Source organism: Periplaneta americana, chromosome 12 (genome assembly GCF_040183065.1).
Source record: "Periplaneta americana isolate PAMFEO1 chromosome 12, P.americana_PAMFEO1_priV1, whole genome shotgun sequence".
In the NCBI taxonomy this organism is placed as follows: domain Eukaryota; kingdom Metazoa; phylum Arthropoda; class Insecta; order Blattodea; family Blattidae; genus Periplaneta; species Periplaneta americana.
This window is the reverse complement of record NC_091128.1, coordinates 77,059,003-77,081,833: the sequence shown is the minus strand read 5'-3', so window position 1 is coordinate 77,081,833 and position 22,831 is coordinate 77,059,003. Positions and strand designations below refer to the sequence as shown.

General features: G+C 34.2%; 1 protein-coding gene across 2 annotated transcripts in view; it reads left to right on the top strand.

Moving 5' to 3' along the window:
• Tmem131 (Transmembrane protein 131) overlaps positions 1 to 22,831 on the top strand; it is a 178,636-nt gene that overhangs the window by 6,230 nt on the left and 149,575 nt on the right. For both annotated transcript variants that reach the window (XM_069841568.1, XM_069841567.1), the window contains exon 3: positions 18,714 to 18,739. In XM_069841568.1, the coding sequence (XP_069697669.1) occupies positions 18,714 to 18,739 (26 nt within the window). The remainder of the gene's footprint in view (positions 1 to 18,713; positions 18,740 to 22,831) is intronic.

The window sequence follows — 22,831 nt, the reverse complement described above, 5'->3', positions numbered from 1 at the left end:
ATTTAAATTTCATTATAATGTTAATTAATTGTAATTAATTTTATTAATTTCTTACAATAATAGATAAAAGTTCGCGTCACACCTTTTACCTTGTAAAGACATATCAGTGTGCCATGGCACACCAGTTGCGGAACAGTGATTTAGACAATATAGTGATATAATATTATTGTTTTACTTGTTACTGTTGACTTTGTCGTTAGTCTTTTGAACTCTATGACATAATAATAAATATTAAATATCATCTGTTAGCTCTTTGAATTTTGTTCGTACCGTTCTTGGTATTTACAAATCAATCTGTCCAAGTATGATGCACATGAAATATAATAATTGTTGGTAAAAATAAAAAATAATACTTAAATGGTGCTGAGGTTCAAAATGAAGCCAAATTTTTTTGTTATTCGTGATTTTATTTTTTGCAGAATTAATGTATTAGACCTTGTGGTCTGTTATGTTCTCTGTCCATTACTTTTTTGGTCTTCCCAGGTTTCTTCGACCTCTTGGAGCATATGTTATGATCTGTTTGAGCATGTGAACATGTTTTTTCCTCTTCAGTCTCTGTTGCTGGACAATTGGAGTTACTTATAATACCTTGATATTTTGTTCTTTGATGATCGAGTAAGGAGTATCCGGCAGCTCTCGTCATGAATCTCATTTTCACTTTGTTATTTCATCTATCTTCTTGATGGTCCAAACTTCATTTCCATATGCAAAAACTAGTCTAGCAAAAATTTTATAGACCTTAAGTCTCATATAACATGGAAGGAGTGATAGTAGATTGAAGAAGAATAAAGTGCATAAGATTTGCTGTTGATATGGCGTTGTTAGCAGAAGAGGAGACGATACTAAGGGATATGCTACCGGAGCTAAATGACAGCTGCGAGCAGTATGGTATCAAGATAAATGCAAACAAGATGAAGACCAAAGTCATAGGAAGAAAAATGAAAAAAGGAAAACTTGCGAATTCTAAATGAGGCAGTAGAGCAAGTGAACAGCTTCAAATACTTGGTGTACTATAAGCAGTAACATGGGCTGCAGCCAGGAAGTGAAAAGGAGGATAGCAATGGCAAAGGAAGCTTTTAATAGGAAAAGGAGCATCTTGTGCGGACCTCTGGAGAAAGAACTAAGGAAGAGACTAGTGAAGTGCTTTGTGTGGAGTGTTGCATTATATGGGGTAGAAACATGGACATTACGACGAAGTGAAGAGAAACGAAATGTGAATTTGGAGAAGAATGAAACGTGTGAAGTGGACAGACAGAATAAGAAATGGAATTGTGTTGCAAGAATGAGAGATTGTAGCCAAAATAATTAGAAGAGTTGACACGTTCTGTTAAAGTATTATCTATAAGTGCAGATTTTATTCTGAATTTATTCCCTGTCTAAAAATACCATTAACATATTAGCGCCAAAATTATTATTACTTTTTAAAATTTTAATTTAGGTTACTTTATTTCTTGCCTAGAAGATGTTCAGAAATAAGAGAAATGGTTTTTATTATTCTCTCATGCATACTTTGTGAGAATTTTGCCGTTTCCATATGGCACCGCTAGGCGTCTCCATGATCTCTTTTTAGCAATTCCTTATTCTGAACTTAGTAATGGTTTGTAAGTTTATAATGGCGGTAAACAAATATGTATAACTTAAAAGTATAATAAATTATGAACCCGTAATGTACATTATGTTCATACAATCGACTTGCATGTATTCTGAGCACATCTTCTCTTTTTCTTCTCTTCTGTTTTTGCACAAGATGGTCCAATCGATCATATCTGACAAAATCTGATACCCAACTATCTGGTGATGATGCTGGTGAAGCAGTTAGTCTTCCAGCTGATTTCGGTGGTACCTGATACCTCTGCAGATACATATTAGCCACTTCTCTTCTGAAGTTCAGTTGGGAAATTCTCTGATTGTGTGCTTTATTGTACAAGACCTGACTGAAATTTTCATGTTGAAGTCTTTTGCAACATTATTTAGAAAATGTATTGATTTTTGGAAATAATTTTCATTTTTGACCAATAATACCCGATCATCTGCAAAAAGAATTATATCGATTTTAGTATGTCTATTAATGGGAATGTATCCTCTATTTGGACATCGGTTTCGCCATTGATTTACCATAGAATTCATGTATATTACAAAAAGTAGTGGAGAAAGAGGACAACCTCATACAAGGCACACATACATAATATAGTGTCATCTCATAAAGTATGTATCATTTTCTGAAATTGTCGTCATGAATGAATAAATAGAGGTAGTTATTCTGCTATTTCGAATTATCAGTTGTCAAATGAACTAACTTATGACAGTAACAATTTCAGAAGTGATAGATCTAGTTACCTACATTGTTAGTTCTAACCTTGGGAATATTTCACTTTATTGAAGTTCTAAAATTTATAACCTAATAATGTTAAGACTGCTTAAAATGCAATCTTTAGAAGTGAACGGAAATAATCCACCTAGACAGAAGAGTGGTTGTTCTTTCAAGTAATTGGGTTGTAAATAAACAAACAAAATTGAGAATAGATAAAGAAAAAAATTCACATGTAAAACAATAACGAAAGTATGAAGTTGTAATAGTGATGAGAATTTAAATAAAGTCAGTGTACAGTGATGGTTTGTATTTATCATGGGTAGGGACAATAATTGAGACGTTCAGAGCAGAAGTGGTGTAAGTCAAAATCGGGTAATGAGGTTTAAAGTAAAAATTCTGTAAAATACAGCGCAAAGTAGCAATTAATATGTCCTTCGTGCTATCCACTGACTACTAATAGTTTAAATAAATTGAATATTAATTGTTACTTTGCTCTGTACTTTACAGAATGTTTACTTTAACCCTCATTACCCATTTTTGACTTACACCACTTCTGCTCTGAATGGCTGAATTATTTTGTGGTAATAGTGATGTGCACGAAATTTTCTGCAGTTACTTTCTTTGTTACATTTACTCTTCTAGATACCTAAAATACCATATTTAAGCAAAATAAACTCGCGAAATTTGGTTCACTGTGCGAAATATGTCAATAACCACGAAATATACCCCCTCTATCACAAAAACTACGAAATATTCACCAACATTTTATACAATTTGTTATAGAACATGTTTGTGACTTTTGTTTCTAATTTGCCAATCTCTTGATAACGCCAATATTAATTTATTTTCTCTACTGATATGTATACATTCACTTTTACTATTTATATATGGCTATCGAAAAAATGATTGATTTCTGTAGACGACTGTAGCAGAGATTGAAATCAATCTTTGCTGCAGTATGTTATGCGCCAGAGGCTGTATTTTGATACGAAGAGGTTTTGGGAAACTAGCAGAGGACCACAGTAAATTTGATATGAATTGTTTGCAGGCTATGTTGTTACCTGATATGGTTCCCTGCATCTAATGTGGACAGAGAGTTGAGTTTTTCTGCGTACACGAAAATACTTACTGACAGTCGCATAAATCCTTGTGCGGACAATATAAACATTGCTTATTTGATATTTTGTGGTGATGCAGATATGTGATACACATAAGCAAAGAGAAAAAAACAACTTTCATATTAAGCATAGCATTAGACATTTATTTGAGAACTTATTTCATTAAATACTCACCGAAATAATGGCAGGTTTGACACCGAAATCAACAAGTTTTTCACTAAAAAATATACGGTCCATAATTATCGGTAATTTGTTCCAGAGAAATGTGACGTTTATCACACTACAATGAATAATTTAAACCAATTTTATGGCGACAATTCATTCTGAAAGTAGAAGCTAGTCATATATAAACAACTTTCTCTTAGGTTATACATACCTTTGAACAAAATTATTAATTTTTTTAATCATTGATTTGTCTTTATTGGACTCCATGACGTTATTGTGTCTCTTTCATTACTTTAGGTTTGTTGCAGCACGGTTCAAAATCGATTCTGAACTGCCTGCTCATGCACAGTAGCTGAATATACGGTCCAACAAGACTTGAACTGATTCTGAACTTCCAGTTTCTTGTTCCAACGTGCCTTGGAACTCGTTCGGTACGACTAAAATTGGTTCTCAATTAAGACCAGGAACTGGGAATTCTGAACTACTGACGCATGCGCAGATGGCTTAATCTGAGGTTGAGGTTAAAATGCTTCGAGATTGGACAATTTGAAATTAAAAAATAGTCAGTCGTGAGTGATTTGGAAGATGATAGTGATACATTTTATGACGAATTAAGTTCGGAAGATGAATATAATTTTAATATGAGAAGAAACTCGGAAGGCCGTGAAAAAAACCGTTAAAAAACGTTCCAACAACGTAAAATCAGAAACTAGTTCTGAGAACGTACTCAACTAGCGCACGCGGCCCAAGATGTTCGGTATTAGTTCGTAACGCGTTCTGAATTGCTTGCTGGAACAAACCTATATTGTCCGATCTAGGAATGGGAGGTTATTCGAAAATAAGCGATTATTTTAAAATTAATTTGACTTGAAGAAAGTTAACCGACCAAAAATAACAACCGGTTATTATTTTTTTAACATTTTAAAGTCAGCAAATTAGTCAGGAAAACAACATGAGATGTTAGTTGCAATATATATCAAACAACAATTTTTGCACTCAACTGTAAATCAACCAGAATATAGTTAAAAGAAAGTCATTAGATGCTGAAGACTATCAATGACGTCCCTAAAGAAAATACAAAAAATAATAAGAACTTGTGAAATTGCATCTAGTTGATTACTTCACTCACATTAAGGTTTATAGGTAAGATAAGTAAAAAATAACACAAATTGCATAATTGTTACAGTTATAATCTTGATAATGGCACATGCCGATGGGCAATCTATTCTCTTATAGCTAATAGATACTGACGTCAAAGTTTCTCGCCGTATGGACAGAGAACATCTAGGCCTACGCATTACGACAATGTCCATCCCTGAAGTCCACCTGTGAAAGTGTTCGCTATTGGGAAGCTAGAGATCTAATGAGACGATGGTATAAAATTATCAATAACTTATGCCATTAAAAAAAAGTTTGTCGTGTGAAATGTTCCAGTACCCGCAGATATATTGTAAGCCAATCAGAGAAAGTCAGCAATTAAGATAGGCATATATTATTGACATTGTTTCGAAGTCGAATTTAATTTTTCCATCTATGGACAGATGACGTAAGTAATGAAGTGAAGGCTGGTTCACAATAAACCGGGAACGGAAACGACGACGAGAACGGAAATGTTAAAATAAATGTATGTAAATGTGAGCATTCACAATAGTTAATTGTGAACATTCACATTTAAATACATGTATTTTAACAATATTTCCGTTCTCGTACTCGTTGTCCTTTCCGTTCCCGGTTTATTGTGAACCAGCCTTAACCCATACCCCATCTAGGAATGGCCTACGAAAGAATTTGTATACAGGGTTGATTAGGGGAGGTCGGGGCAAGTTCGGCACGTTAAGCTAAACACTCACATAAATACAATAAAAAGACAATTTATGTTTCAAAATCTTAATGATAAATACACTTGATATATTTATATTATGTATATGGATCAGAATTTACAAAAAAGTGAAGCATTGAATTAAAAACATAAATTAAAGACGCTACATTTGCCGAAATTGCCCCGCACTCTGGGGCAACTTCGTCAGTATTTGTATCCTCAACAAAATAGCTTATTTCCGAGTTCAGATTTTATTTACAACATAACAAACTCTCATAGGACTAAATTTAATATCTGAACATATCACAAATGATGTGCTCAAATAAATTTTTCATGTCCGTACATGTTCATATGCCCATCATATGTGTGGCTAATCTTTGTTTAGAGAGTTTTTTGACGTCATGAAAGCCTCAAGTCAGGCAGATCCAGCCATCTTCTGGTTTGTGTTGAAAGGATGCTCTATATGATTGGATTCTGCGAATCCGAAAGTTAATCTTCGAAATTCCACTCTGGACTTTCCGAAAAACATTTTCTGCAGATTGATTGCATGCTGCTTCAAATTTTCAGCCATATCTGAAGCAAACACTCTTTTAAACCTGACTTTATCTTATACACCTGGTGCTGAAATATCTACTTTCAGTGAATACTGAAGTGTAGTTCATGGCACTCCATCAATTTTTCGGCAGATGCCAGGCTTATCTTCTCTTATTATGCACGACAACGCACGGTCACATGTCAGTCACAAGATCACAGACCAGATCAAAAAAGTTGGATGGGCAACACTGAAACATCCGCCTTACAGTCCTGATCTGGAACCATGCGATTACCATCTGTTTGGTAAACTGAAGGCATCTCTTCTCGGAACGAGTTTTGAAGATGACGACTCCCTCGTGCACGCTGCTAAAGAGTGGCTCAAACGTGGTGGTTCAGACTTTTATCGTGTAGATATACAGACCCTTGTTCCAATGTGGAGTAAGGCAGTTGAAAGGAACAGGGATTATGTGGAAAAGTGACATTTTGTTCCTAAAGGATATATCTACGTTCTGTGAAAATAGTTTAGCTATAGGATAAAATGTAATTTTCAAATATTGTGCATTACTTTTGGGGTGACCTTCGAATAATTGCTTTAAATTACTTTATGCTCGACCATGCCGAAATGTAGTAATTATACACCTGGTAGCAGATCTTTAATGCATGTCATTAAAGTACACCTACTCATTAAAGGTCAGGTCTTTCAGCCAATGACGACTCAGGTTACAACTGTTCAGCCAATGACAGGTCAGCTTTCTACCGTTATAAAACCGCAAGTATCGATTATTCTCGGATATGCAATCGAAAGAGAATTAGCGAAAAGTCACGGAGGCTGGAAATCCAACACTGTCGCAGAAGGTTATGTTCTGTTACTATAATAATTAGCGTTAATTGTAAATAATATTCAAATAAATTCAATTTGTCATCTCGATTTTCAATGTCTAATTTAATTTCAATGTTATCTCTGTAGGTTCTTATGGCCTAGCAAGGTCATTGTGAACATCTGTTCCTCGGAAAAAAATCAATACTTTCGCGTCTGCGCACATCTCACAACATATGGGACATTGGTCAAGGTCAGATACAAAGAAAATTAATAATATCAAGTTAGAAATATGGTCGAGCATAAAAAGTCGTATGAAACTCGCCTATAATGGTAATTAAGAAGCTCGTATGAAAATTATGAAACTCGCTTGCGCTCGTTTCATAAATATCCATACTCGCTTCTTAATTACCTTCATTATAGGCTCGTTGGATAATGTACTATTAAATGTTATAATTACTTATTTTATATAGTTAACAAACAATGCAGAAATACTATCCTCTTCCTTTTTCCATAGGGCAAGATCGGTAGCTTACTGCCGAAGTTGCCCCAATTGGCAAGAAACAAATTATTAATCAGTACCCTTACTAGGGGCTTGCAACCAGCTTGCCAAGTTCATAGTCTGATACAGATTTAGTCGTTCTGAATAATGATGCCACTTACTAATATCGTCAATGTTATCGTTACGGGTTCTTTAAGACATACAATATCATAATTACAATAAGCCATGAGTTAAAAAAATATATTTACCTGTCAGATCTGCAACTATCTCTCCATACCACACAAGGGTTATTTACAGCAAGAGGCCATGTTTTCTCAATACACTACCCTCTGAACAAGCCCTTATTTGCTCAGGTCTTCGAAAAAAATGCTATGACGAAGTTGCCCCTAATGCCGAACTTGCCCCGATCTCCCCTACATAGAGTACAAAATAATAAAAAGAAAACATCTTCGCCTGATATTAAATTTGAGATGAATTTAAAATACATTTGATTCAATGTATATTAAAATAAAAACGATCGTTCGATTATTGAAGAAAATAACCGGTTATCAGGTTAAACCGGAAAGCAAAAATAACTGGTAATTAACTGGTTAAACCGTATCAAAATAACCGGTTAGTTTTCCCATCCCATTTCAACTTTATTTGAAACTTGAAAACGTTCGTTTTCTTGACTTGAAGTAAACTTAAATAATAGTTTTTCTTACCTTTTGAAGCTTCAATTAATTCGCTGGAATAAATGTCAGCCGTGTTTCATAATACACTCAGGATGTGTAAATGGATACTCGAGATTGTGGAATGTTACTCGTTCAGAGGAAATGTACTAGTAACTGATTTGGAAAAGGCTGTAATTAGTAGAATTTCGACTGTAATAGAATTAATAGCATTAAATAGCAAACGGCGGTTCACAGGAACAACGACAGCTAAAAGATGATGGTATTCAAAATTTGTACTTAATACCGTTTGTGTGATAAAAATTCATAAATCGCTTTTTGTACCATTTATACAGCTACTAGCAAACTCGAGTATGGCTATGAGTTCTTGCAAGGAAAGTTTTAGAGGAATGAACTAAAATTTAGTTAATGCCATTGTTTCTGGGCTGAGTCACTGAGGTTCAGTAAAACAATGAACTAATATATGTTCCAGAAACAAGGACTTCTGTTACCAATAAAGAATTAACATATTTTTGCATAAACATTTTTAATAATAGCCGAGAAAGAGCGGCATAGATGGAGAGGGAGAGACTATTGTTGTCAACAAGAAGTAACACAATATTGCTTCATGATTTCTGTGATTATGTAGAATTTTATACAGGGTGTTTCAAAATTGATTGAAATATTTTATTAGAATATACCTTAGGTGACATATTTTGAGGTAGAAAATGAGTGGTCGGCTTCAGTTTCTTGCAAAAGAACCTGTAAGTTGAGATATTTCCCTGAAAGTATGCAACACCTGTCACACATTGGTCTTCATTTTTCAGCTCTGGTGTTTTCAGCAACAATGTTGGAGGTCGTCTCATCAAATCAGAGAGATTCTCTGATTGATTCCCTAATGAGTACTGTCAGTATAGTACCATTTCATAAATGCAGAAAGACAATTAGCTGACAAATGAAAATGAAAGTGTAGGAAGTGTTGCAGTCTTTGTAGGAGTAGCCTCAACTTTAATGCCTTTTCGCGAGAAGAGTCTTCGCCGCCCACTCATTCCCTATCTCAAAATATTTTTGTAAATGTCATATATATTGTGATGAAATACTTCATTGTTATTCTCTATCAATCTGTATTATGATGCAGTGGAATTACTTTCTTCTTGTTCCGAAGTCAACAATTCCCGTACAGCTGATGAATTGAGAGACAGAAAATTCAGACTGCCTAAGTCAGCTAGAAAAAACGTTTCGTGTGGTCTCACATCTACATTTTATTTTAGGTACTGTAATTATTATTTAAATGCTGCTCAATTTGCCTTAGGTATTGTTGAAACCTAGGGAATTTGTTGTTCATGTGAAGTTCATCGTTTGAAAATTGTTGCTACTTCCCTTCAGATGTAGTCTATTAGTTTCAGCGTGTGAGAAATGTTCTTTTAAGAAAGTGTATTAGTTTCGCGATAAATAAATACATAAATAGATTTTAATAATAGATAAATAAGTAGGTAAGTAGATGATGATGATAATAATAATAATAATAATAATAATAATAATAATAATAATAATAATAATACTTACTTACAAACGGCTTTTAAGGAACCCGCAGATTCATTGCCGCCCTCACATAAGCCCGCCATCGGTCCCTATCATGTGCAAGATTAATCCACTCTCTATCATCATATCCTACTTCCCTCAAATCCATTTTAATATTATCCTCCCACTTACGTCTCGTCCTCCCCAAAGGTCTTTTTCCCTCCGGTCTCCCAACTAACACTATATGCATTTCTGGATTCGCCCATGAGATACGTATTACATGCCCTGCCCATCTCAGACGTCTGGATTTAATGTTCCTAATTATGTCAGGTGAAGAATACAATGCGTGCAGTTCCGCGTTGTGTAACTTTCTCCATTCTCCTGTAACTTCAACCCTCTTAGCCCCAAATATTTTCCTAAGAACCTTATTCTCAAACACCCTTAATCTCTGTTTCTCTCTCAAAGTGAGGGTCCAAGTTTCACAATCATACAGAACAACCGGTAATATAACTGTTTTATAAATAATAATAATAATAATAATATCATCATCATCATCATCATCATTATTTACTTCACGGGTTAGGCCTCATGGCCTGTTCCGGCTTCGAAGAGATCTGCTCAACGTTTTCTTGGACGTTAAATTTTCCTTTCACTTCCCTCCTCCATTGGTCCCTTTATAATGAAACAACGTATGTGCCAGTATTTAAGGTTCCATTCTTGTGACGTGGTCCAAATCTATTTCTCTCGCGGAGTTTATGCTGGAAAGTTGCAATTCATATGAGATATCGTCACTTCATTTTATGATCTAGTAGTGTATAGTATGCTGCTGTTCTGAGGAACCTCCTTTCTGCTGCTTCGATTCTTGAAATGTCTCTTGTTGTTAATGTCCATATTCAGTTCCCTAAGTTAAGGTAGGTACTACCATTTTTGTTTTATAACATTTAATTATGGTCTCTTTTCGTACTTTACCACACAGGGTCATTTTAATTGTGCCAGTTAATTTTTGAAATCTTGCAAGTTTGCCTATATCAGCCGATTTTAAGTAAGATACATAGCAATCCAAATAGCAGAATTCTTTAACTTGTTCCAGTATTTGGTCTTTCAGCCTCACTTTAGTTCTTAAGTGTTCTTCACCCTTTTTTGCGGGGATATATCTAAATTATATTCATAAGCAATTTTGCTTAATTTGTAACTACGGTATGAATATTTGCAAATTGTCTTCTGAATTTGTGATAATAGCCATATTGTCAGCAAATAACAGGCAGTTTACTGGGAAAGTGTTTGGTTAAATTTAATACCAATCTCTAGTGACTTTGTCGCTATAAAGTTGAAAATTATAGGGAACAGTGGGGATACTTGTTGTTCATCACTGCATTTATTCTTTACTTTTACTTTTATTTTAGTATTGCAGTATAAACTTCGTATCGGATTAATTAAATGTTTTGGGATACCCATGTCTTCTAGAATGTGATGCAATTCCTTGCGATTTAATTGATCGAAGGCTTTGTGAAAATTAATGAATGCAATAAATGTATCTATGTTAAATTCTCTGCGTTTTTCTATCAGTTATGTGACAGTGAAATCACAATCAATGCATGAAGTATTAATTTCTTCTAATTCCATCTTGCTCTTGTAAGAGTGCTTCAATTGTATTTAGTCATCTAGTAATTAGCTTAGCATAAACTTTGTAACTTGATCAAACCAGACTAATAGGCCTACCTCTATAGGTCTAATTGAGGCATGCAAATGGAAAAGGCTGAAAGTGCCGCAAATAAGAACTCACATAAAACTGTTTAAAACTGGCATTTTTTAGTTTTAATTATTGAAAAAAAAAAAGCATTAATCTGAATTGTAAAATTTTCCATAATATTACCTTCTTTTCATTTGATTTTCTTTATTTTGTAAGGAGAATGCATGGATAAAGGGGAAAGTCCTTTGTTCATAAACCTGGAGAATGGTGTAAGTACCACCTGGCTACTTATGAAAGGATGAAAGTCCAAGATACAAAGAGAAAACAATGTTACGTATTTTTATGTTGTTTATTTTGTAACTTGAGAAGAACAAAGTGCAGACGCACTCTAATTCTGCCTGTTTAAAAAAATAACTCTCATGGCACAAAATAAATTAATAGTAATATCTTGCATGCTCTGTCATAGGTTGCAATAATAATTATGTACATCCTCAGGCACAAAGTAAATTAAATAATGGAATATCTACATTCTCAGTGGCAGATCCTTCTAATTTTTTTTTTTTTTTGACGGGGACGAAAATGTCTTTCGACAAGGTGCACAACATCTTTGTTACCGGAAGTGACTCAGTGACCCTTCTTTTTTAATTTTAAGAGAAGTTCCTAATAGAACTGTTTGTCTTCTACTTTCTCAAGATATTTTATCATCCCCAGTACATCTTTGGCCTTTTCGATGCTGATTTTGGAAACTAACTGAATCCTTGGCAAGTTTTGTAAATCAGGAAGTGAGTTAAGTTTTTTTCCTTTTGTTGAGAACATCTGTTTTCGTCCACACATTTGTAAGATACAAACTCGTGGATGTTTTAATGACATGAGGGTTCTTATGAGAGACACGGATGTTTAGAATTGCAAATATGTCCTTGAAAGTTTTAGAGCATACCCGTACATTTGGTATCGTGTATGAAAATGTACACTGATGCCTACTCTCTGCTGGATCATCATATTTTTCATGACACCTACGACCCACATTTTGCATGTGTATTCGTTTCAGTAAATAATTTGTTTGTAGGTTTTCACTAACTTTGTAGAATTCCACAGCAGCTCCTGTTCAGATGCAAGATCTTTACATGCATACTTACATGAACAGGTGGCTTATTGTGGCGGGGTTGTTTAGCCTACTTGCAGTTTGTTTCCCTGAGTTTTCCGTTCTGTCTCGTCTGTCGACGAATTTTCAACACAGTCGCTTTACTAACAGAACGATCTAGGTTCATTTATTTGATAGACAACTGATCTTAAGACTCAGAATACAAACACGTTCACAGCGAAGCAAACAATACACTAGACGCGCAATTGGCACATTCACCTTGATGCTTGGACATTCATCCTTACCCATGTTTCATTGGCAGTGACTTCAACCTCAGCTCTATCAATCACTTGCTCTAGAAACTAAACCAATACCTTACGGAATTTATATAATATCCCACATTGTTTGCGACGTCATTTTCATCTGTTTTCAGATAGAAAACTATGTTCTTAAGTTTTGGCACTTTCAGCCTTTTCCATTTACATGTCTCAATTATCCAAATCATTTCTACTCCCTTTTTTTATAAATAGGTATAACTGTGGCCTACTACCATTCTTCTGAGATATAGCAACTTTTCTAACATGCATTAAGAAATTCTAAAAATCGTTTTAGGAAATTCTCTGATACATTCCATCCAATTCAGAAGCTTTGCGATTTTTACAAGAGTTTAGCTCTGCTGTTAATTCATCTGTTGAGACGCTATCTATCTGCCCTATTCTTTCTGAGATCTTGATTTGAGAATCTGCTACTTCATTCTATAATTTGTGATCGTAATCTAATCGTTTTTTCTCTGGGATAGGGTTTACAGTGTATTTGCATATCATCTTTTTTCATTTTTTTATTTAATCGGTTCCATACACATCATCTTCAATGTTGATTACAAAAATTCCGAGCTCTCTTTTTATTTTACAAGTTTCTCTTTTCACAATTGCTGATTTTCACTTGTATTCCATTCTGTGGTCAGGTGAACGTGTTGCTAGGATTGAAGATAAGCTTTCTTTTCCTCTTTCACCAGACTAACCTGTACTTCATTCCAATACAGTAATTGAATCGCTTTTTATTGAAAGTCTTCCTTTCCTCCAGAGATTCTGATGCTACAGATGTTTCAATGACTGTGATCGTATTTGGTTTGTGGTGTCAACAACCAACTCCATAACATTTTTCATATTTGTTGTTTTGCCCCATAGTACATCAGGGTGAATAATACAATGAGTGAAAGTTACATTATTATCGATGTATTGTGAAATTACAGATAAGGAAGTTATAAGTTTTAACATAATAATAATAATAATAATAATAGTAATAATAATAATAATAATAATAATAATATTTGCTCAATCTTTTACAAGGATCGAAATTCAGGTTCCGTGGATTTTCCAACGGTCTTGATAATGACATGATGTTATGAAGCCAAGCCACCAGTAATACTACACTTCGTTCCACAATATCTGACAGGCGACGTAAACATTGTTTGCAGAGAGAGAGAAGGATAATTGCTATTGAACCAATGACAGAGGTCTCATTTCATGCTTATTTTGAACTTGGGCAGTCTGAAGCGTTCTGCTTCCGCTCAACTTCAAGACAAGCTGAAATGAGACATCTGCCATTGATTGAATAGCAGTTATACTTCTTGCTTCCTCTGCTGGTATTGTTTACATCGCCTGTCAGACATTACAGAACGAAGTATAGTTACGTTGTGTACAGTTTTGTCGCACAGATACTTTATAAGTCCCAGAAAGGATACAGTTGCCCATGATCAAATGTACAACGAAACAAAACCAATTTTATTTCCTCATGTCACTCGTCCTCTGATCATGCGCACTGCCTCCTTGCTGGGACTTGGAAAAAAGTTTTGTCGCACAGATAGTTTATAAGACTTTACATTGCGCGCAATGAACTGCAATTTCGTTGTGGTGGAGTGTAGCTCAACTACTTCCTTCAATTGCATCTTTTTTCAATCACAAAATGCCGACGTATGGATTCGAGAGCATTTTGCATAGGCGGAGTTATGGGGGAGGAGGGGCATGAGGAGCACTGCCCCCCCCCCCAAACTTGTCTGACCTTTTTTTTTTCTATGAACATTAGAAAATATTGAATTCAAAAGATCTTTTTTGCTTTTGTTTATGATTAGTTTCTGAGCTTAAATTGATGAATTAATGTCTTCATATCATGTGCCTCGACTATAATATTTATTTTAAATTTCTGAATGTATAAGAATTCCTATACCTCATTTGAGGAATGGAAGCACTGTAATGTTTCTTTTGTAACAGCCTGTACTCATGTGTTAGAAGTCTGCAGGTGTTCAGGCCGCCACTTGGAGATGTATGAATAACATACTGCACAACAATGCAGGAAAAAGAAAAGTGATCCCGGTATAATGTGTAAACTTAAAGACGCGATTAAATAAAATAATTAGAATTTATATTTCATATGATATCTTCAGGAAGGTAAGCTTCATATAAAAATGTTTGTTAGCATTGTGATTGATGTATGCATATGTTTCTGTACGAGAGAGAGAGAGAAAAAAAGAGAGATTGTTTTAAGTTATGCTCTATTATAATTTGTAGTAGATCTAGAGTTCAAGTCCTATACAACTCGGTCCGAAACATCCCGGATATGGGTGTAACAGTGTAAGAAACATGCCCCCCCTCGAAAATACCTTTATTAAATGATCATATTCCAATATACCGTACCACGATGAAGCTATAACGGGGAGAAGATAAATGATGTCCTCCATAACCCCGTTATATTAGAACTAACAAGGAACTTTACGAGATATATGGTGAACCGCATATAATGGGAGTAATTAGAAGCGCAAAGTTGAGATGGGCCGGCCATGTTGAAAGAAGTGAAGAGGGATCATTACTGAAAAGATTTATAAAGGAAAGCCGGATGGTAGAAGATGTGTTGGGAGACCTGGGAAAAAATGGATTGAAGGCGTTGAAAAAGATATAAAGCAGATGGATATAAGGGCATGGAGGGGAAGAACTCAGGACAGAAGAGAATGGGCTTCTATTGCTAGGCAGGCTCTGTTCCTTCAAGGAACGTAATCGCCTTGCATATGGGGATTCTATGGTTTTGCTTTGCCCCTCCCCCCAAGGAAACGGTTCTCTCTCCGCCTATGCTTTTAGGATTGGTTTTCGAGAAAATTTGGGATTCGTTCCAACACTAGTTTAAAGAAAATACACATATTCTACTGTACATTTCGTGCAAGTATTATACAGAGAACAAAAGTCATCGTGCACCTAACCCATTATCAATGCAGTTAACGCACGCCCGGGGCTGACTCAGTGATTGGCATTGTTGTGGGGAGGGTGAGGAAGTGGAAGAATGAAAAGGAATGGATGGCTGTTGACCTGTCTAGAGTCACGTAGACCATGATCAGTAATATAAAACACCATGAAATGGAAGATTTACTCTGCGTAGTGTAGGTATTATCAAGAATAATGGTTAATAGAAGATTAAAGCAATATTACAGTACAATAGGCGTGTTTTTTGTATAGAAAACATATAGTCTATATAGGACAAGCACATATATGGGTCATTTAATTGCCAATCATGTTCATTTTTAAGAATAATGTTTTTTTTCCCCCCACTAATTTATAGACTTGATAGCACATGGGTATGTATTTTCAAATTGTGCGTTGTAGTAATTTCCTCTGTGAAATGAAGGTGCATACATATACTTTTGAACGAAAATAAAATTCCTTTACAATTTAATAATCAATCCAATCCAGTCAGTTCTAAAGTCTTCGCCTTGTTGCTTCGACACTCTTTTTTTCCTCTGCTGTTATTTTAAATTCTTCATAGTTGTTGCACTTAGTTCTACTAAGCATGTCTGATGTATTATTTTCTTCTCAGTCTTCCTCTTCCTTTCGTGTCAAGTATTTTCCCCTCCAGCATATTAACTAAAAATGTATTACGTCTGACTGTATGACCAATGAATTTCATTTTATTTCCTCTAATTCCCTCTTTAATCTTCCCTTTCATTTAGTCTCTTTAAAACTTTAATATTTGATACTTCATCACTTCAGTTGATTTGTAAGATTTTAGCAGCCACCGGCGTAGCTCAGTCGGCTAAGGCGTTTGCCTGTCGATCCGGAGTTGCGCTTGGGCACGGGCTCGATTCCCGCTTGGGCTGATTACCTGGTTAGTTTTTTCCGAGATTTTCCCAACCGTAAGGCGAATGTCAGGTAACCTATGGCGAATCCTTGGCCTCGTGTCGCCAAATACCATGTCGTTATCACAAATCCCATCGACGCCAAATAACCTTGTAATTGGTGCAACGTCGTTAAGTAACCAACTAAAAAATGATTTTAGCCTATATCAATATTAATTTTTAAAGAGGGTATTAAGATAAAGGAATAGACACTGATTTATGTCTCTTTTTATTTTAGTAAATTGGACCGTTCCCTGAAATAACTAACGTCGGCTTTCTTTCGTTTCCAGTAAATTGTATTGAATCATATATATATATATATATATATATATATATATATATATATATATATATATTTTAAGATGGAACATGACAGTTATGCGGTCGAGCTTGGAACTACAGCGCTTTGTTGCCAATATGAGCGACCATACGATCAGCTGATGCGAGCTAGTAGTTGACAAATGGTTTGCATTAAAACATTCATTGACAATATGTAATATTTCACGTTTTATACACAACTGTGATACATGCAATAAATAAAAAATCAAGATGTAAAATAAAAATATATAATTAAGTTACTACAACATATTCTTCGCATCTGATCCAATACAACGAGCTGTTACAATAGAACTTGTATTTTAGAAGCTAAAATAGGCCCACACAGACGTCCAAAAGCTTTACTAGTCAATTAATCCAATAATTTTTGTTGTGTATATGTAACATTTGTATTCAAATGCTTTTGTGTGAAATCCAGAGAAGGCAAACACCTCTTTTGGTGTGTTACTTGAAAAAAATTTCATAACTAAAGTTATGCGTCACGTCATGTGATTGGTTGGTTAGTTGGTTGGTTAGAAGCTGAAATACACTCACGAGTGGAGCATCAGTAAAGTGTAAACGAAAACGAAATTGCTAAGAAATACTAGGCCTATCAGGATGTTAACGGGAGGTTGTGAATCATATTCTCGTCATTTTAAAATTATTGGAGAGACGATAGATTAACTGATAAGAATGGTTCTTGTGTGAAAATGATGTGTAGGCGTATCCGGAAACTGATTCTGGAATCGAATTGAGACACCATGACCAGTGGTCATATGTGACTCGGAGGGAGGATGAATCCTTGGTCGGCCTCTTGGTCATTATGCAAGAAGTAAGATAGAAATAAGGAGACCAACTATTTATCAACAGTAATCTCATTAGAGGTTTTGATTTGTCTAGAGAAAATCAAAACTCGACTGGAATTTAATTGACTATTACACGATTAGAAGAAAGTATATAAAAATTAGAACAAAGCAAGTACTTTAATACAATAAAATATTGACTAAAATTCTATTTCACTAATGTTAGCTTCACCAAAACGTTTGAACGGAGCCTCCATTTTCAGTTGACTGTCTATGCGGTAAACTAATGACGATAGCAAAGCATGTTTTATAGGACCGTAAAGAATTTGCAGTTTGAAATGTTGACAAACAAAGAAATAAATGATAGGTAGGTGATAAAAACATAAGAAAGTAATAAAGATTAGAAGAAATAAAGTACTTTAAAACAATAAAATAAATATTAATTGATTTACTAAAATTCTATTTCACTAATGTTCCCCCTCACCAAAACGTTTGAACGGAGCCTCAATTTTCGGTCGACTAGCTATGAGGGAAACAAATGACGATCGCAAAGCATGTTTTGTAGTACTGTAAATAATTTGCAGTTTGAAATGTTGGCAAAAAAAGAAACAAATCCTAAGGAAGTGATAAAAACAAATGCTAGGGAAGTGATAAAAATAAACAAATGCTAGGGAAGGAATAAAATGTGCGATAAGCAGCCATGATTGGTTTAAAGACGTCCTTTCATGTCATTCTCTTGGTCAAAAGTAGTATGACGTAGTAAAATTGTAATAGTCATTATAAAACATTATAATGTGCAAGGAAATGAATTGACATAAAGTAAGAGACACAATAAAACATTAAGGGTGGTATTCATAGACATTTCGCAGCACGCGCTACGAGTGTACTAAGCTAGCCCCGGCTATCCACTGGTTACTAGTACAGAATTCAAATCATATCCTATCCCTAACACTGGTTTATGAATACGAAAAACGCTGATAATCCACCGAAAACCCGCGCTAAAAATGTCTGTGAATACGGCCCAAAAACACTAGTGAAACACTGAATTAAGAATGTAATATAATACTGATTAAAGAAAATGTTTCACTCGAGGAATGCTTTAATTCTTTGTCATTGACTTCTGAGAGGCTGGAATTTTATGCAAAATAAATTATTTTAATACTTTAAGTCATGAAAAATTAATGAAAATATGGGTTATATGGTTTAATCGCAGTTTTTCATTTTACAGGATTTCTCCAGTTCTTCGGGTGTTAGGTAAGTTTTTAAAATACACACATTATTTTTCTTTGAAAGAATGTAAGATGGATATGTTATTTTTTTATATAGGATATAGTAGTGTAAGACCATATTTTGATGTTGGTAGTAAAATATGTTTTCCTTGTAATATCAGAATGACTTTTTATGATACGTAGTGAACGTGGTTTTAATTCAAGAAATGACTTGTTTCATCACTGTTCGTCAGATTTTGCTTGCTCAACCTCATATTAACTGACAGTTTGCTAGCGTCTGATTAAAGTTAAGAATCTTATCATCGAAATCTATCCACATAGTCCTATAACTGAAGCCTGTTAACCCTTAATTTGGCAATGTATCCTATAGGATACAACAGGTTAATAGGCTATATGCTATAATTTTAATAGAACAATAGAAAAAAATGGTAGGAAAATTAAAATTTCACAATACTATAATACTGCACAACATATAAAATATGGACATTGCGATAGTTGTTTTCTTTACAGTCCGACACAGTTTAATAAACTAGTGTGAGAAATGAAGATTTGCCAATTTAAAACCATTATTTATTTCCAATTAATTCAATTAATTTTAAATTACTCTTAATTTATTGCAGTGTAATCTATTTTGATTAATTAATTTTATACAGAAAACCTGTAATATAACTGTTTTATAAATTAAAAAAAAAACATTATATTATATTATATTATATGGGGAGCACCTCGCCTTGTGGATATTCTCGACCATGGCTTCATTAAAGATCGGACATCCTCTCTCCTTTCTTCGTGGAAGTTTTGTTCTTGCGAACTTTCTTTATATTATATTATATATATTATTATATTATATTATATTATATTATATTATATTATATTATATTATATTATATTATATTATATTATACTATATTATACTATATTATATTATACTATATTATATTATACTATACTATACTATATTATATTATATTGTATTGTATTGTATTCTATTGTATTGTATTATATTATATTATATTATATTATATTATATTATATTATATTATATTATATTATATTATATTATATTATATTATACTATACACATTTAGACACGTTTATTTGATAAGTCAATAATATAGTATCTAAATCTTTATGTTCATTTTCTGCTGGTAAAACTGTTCCCTCTTTTTCATATGAAACTTTAATTGTATATATTTGGCCTCAGCTTATCTATCCATTTCAATGTTCACCGTTAAAGGATCTTAAATTAAAATTTCTTAATGATACTGATAAATTTATCCATAGTTCTGTCAAGGAAATCGTTGGCTTACCGACAGATGTACCGGATGCAATGCTATATGCACCTCGAAATTTGAGAGGACTTGGAATTTTTAAAGCACAGTGGGAAGCTTTTCTCCAACATCTTAATGTTTGCAGATTATTAGTTAAAGAAGGCAACCCTTATATTAATCACACTAGGAACCTTCAAGCCGAAATTACTGACAGCCTTCGCCACTTACCAGTTAATGTCAACGATATTGGAACCATTAATCCACGTAACATCCATGCTGTGATGATCTCAGTCATAAATATAATATTCAAGATTGGAATGTCATTGGACTTATGTTTGGTGCGCGAGGAACAATTCCCAATTTTACATTGGAGATCCTCAGAAAATTAAAGGTTCCTGATAAGACTCTTCAGACAATTGCATCAACCATTTTAAAATCTTCATTGAACATCATCAATCACCATCTCTATTCATCTTTATAATATTCAATGTATATTATTTATTTTCAATAAATTTTTATCGTTTTGATAGCTACCACATCTTGTCGCAGAATATTCTTTTTTAAAATTTCATTATGTATTTTTTAAACATTAATTTACATTTTCTTCTTTGTTCATTTGAATTGATTAGGATGCCGATATTTTAAATCCAAGATTTGGACGGCTATCATTTCGATGATATTCTCTCTTTAATGATTTCCTGCAATAAAAGGCAACACTATCAAATATCCCTGAATAATCCTCATAGTTCAACAATGCTGTTAAATTGTTTTGTTTTATAATATGATTAAATGTATTATTGCCCAGGATTTTCCCCTGGAGTGTTATGCATGTAATGTAGAAGCAGAAGTTATGTCATAGAAGTCTCTCGAGTGGTCACTTATTCTAAGAATCGTCTGCGTATCAAACATATTTGTTGAAAATAAGTGTTTGATTTGTGGTAGAAATATGACCGATGAAAATGAACGTGATAGAAAATACCGGAAAAAATACTTGTATAGTAGGCTATATAATTTTAAGACTGATTAAAATAAATTCATAAATTTCATTAAAACGTATTAAAATGCAACTTTATTAAAAGGATTAATGCGAAAATCGTAATTGCGGAGAACTTGGTAAGCCTGTTGCTTAAAATCGTAGTCAATAGCATTTACTGCAATTACCATCTTGCATCATAATATCACGTAGATCTTTATTTCGCAATACTGTGCACTGTAATAGAAATTTTCCATCACAAGAGTCTAGAGTCCAGTTCACTGCAGATTACACACTTCAGAGAAGCTTGTGTAGTATATGCTTAATCTGTAGTTAAACGGCCAGCGTATTCTATATTACGATCTGAAGGGAGGAACAGTTTTCATTAATGAACTATTAGGATGAACTCTTGCTGTTAAGTATAAAGCTTCATTGTTTATTTTTACTCTCTTTGGAAATGTCTGAATGTATTCTTTGTTCAATAGCTTTTTTTTATGATTAATTTCGATTAATGATGCGTTCTTCTTTTCTGGTTGTACAGCCTCGTGAGCCTTGGCCTTATCTTCTATGAGAGAGTCATCAATACTCCGCGCCTTGACTTTGCATCCTTTACGTTTCACCACAGCAAGATCCTCCTGTATACAGTTCATTCATCCTCTTCTTCTCCTTGAGTGATGTCTCTCTTTTCTACATTTTATTCTACATCATTGCTATCCTTCATTGAGATGTCCTAACTATCTTTATGCTCGACCATGCCGAAATGTAGTAATTATACACCTGGTAGCAGACCTTTAATGCATGTCATTAAAGTACACCTACTCATTAAAGGTCAGGTCTTTCAGCCAATGACGACTCAGGTTACAACTGTTCAGCCAATGACAGGTCAGCTTTCTACCGTTATGAAACCGCAAGTATAGATTATTCTCGGATATGCAATCGAAAGAGAATTAGCGAAAAGTCACGGAGACTGGAAATCCAATACTGTCGCAGAAGGTTATGTTCTGTTACTATAATAATTAGCGTTAATTGTAAATAATATTCAAATAAATTCAATTTGTCATCTCGTTTTTCAATGTATAATTTAATTTCAATGCTATCTCTGTAGGTTCTTATGGCCTAGCAAGGTCAATGTGGACATCTGTTCCTCGGAAAAAATCAATACTTTCGCGTCTGCGCACATCTCACAACATACGGAACATTGCTCCAGGTCAGATACAATAAAATTAATAATATCAAGTTAGAAATATGGTCGAGCATAAAAAGTCGTATGAAACTCGCCTATAATGGTAATTAAGAAGCTCGTATGAAAATTATGAAACTCGCTTGCGCTCGTTTCATAAATATCCATACTCACTTCTTAATTACCTTCATTATAGGCTCGTTGCATAATGCACTATAACTTTAGAGATTTAATGAATCTAACAATATCCTGGCTTTGTATTAGCCTATACCATTAAATTACTGGTTATTATGTCCGCTCCAGGCGTGCTTCCATAACTTTTTCATTTTTTTATAGGATGGGCTAGTTGCCCAACCCCTTTTACGTTGGAAGACCTAAGATTTTCTGTAGGGGTGTTTGTTCATTCGTCAACTTGATCTATTTACACTGACGTTTTACTTTCCCGTTACTTGCAGCAAAACGGAGTTTATAATGTGGGGTTTTACGTATTATGCATAAAACTGGACAATGTCCGTTTCGATCATTTAAGTTTCACGAGCTATGCTCAAATTTGTTCATTTCGGAGGGTAAGAGTTAAAAGACACCAGAAATTCGCATTGCACCCTCCTCTGTTAGCATTTCTCAAAAGGCTGAACATGGACGAAGAGTTAGGATTCGTTTGCAGAGTCTATTGGAAATGATCACCATTTCTTA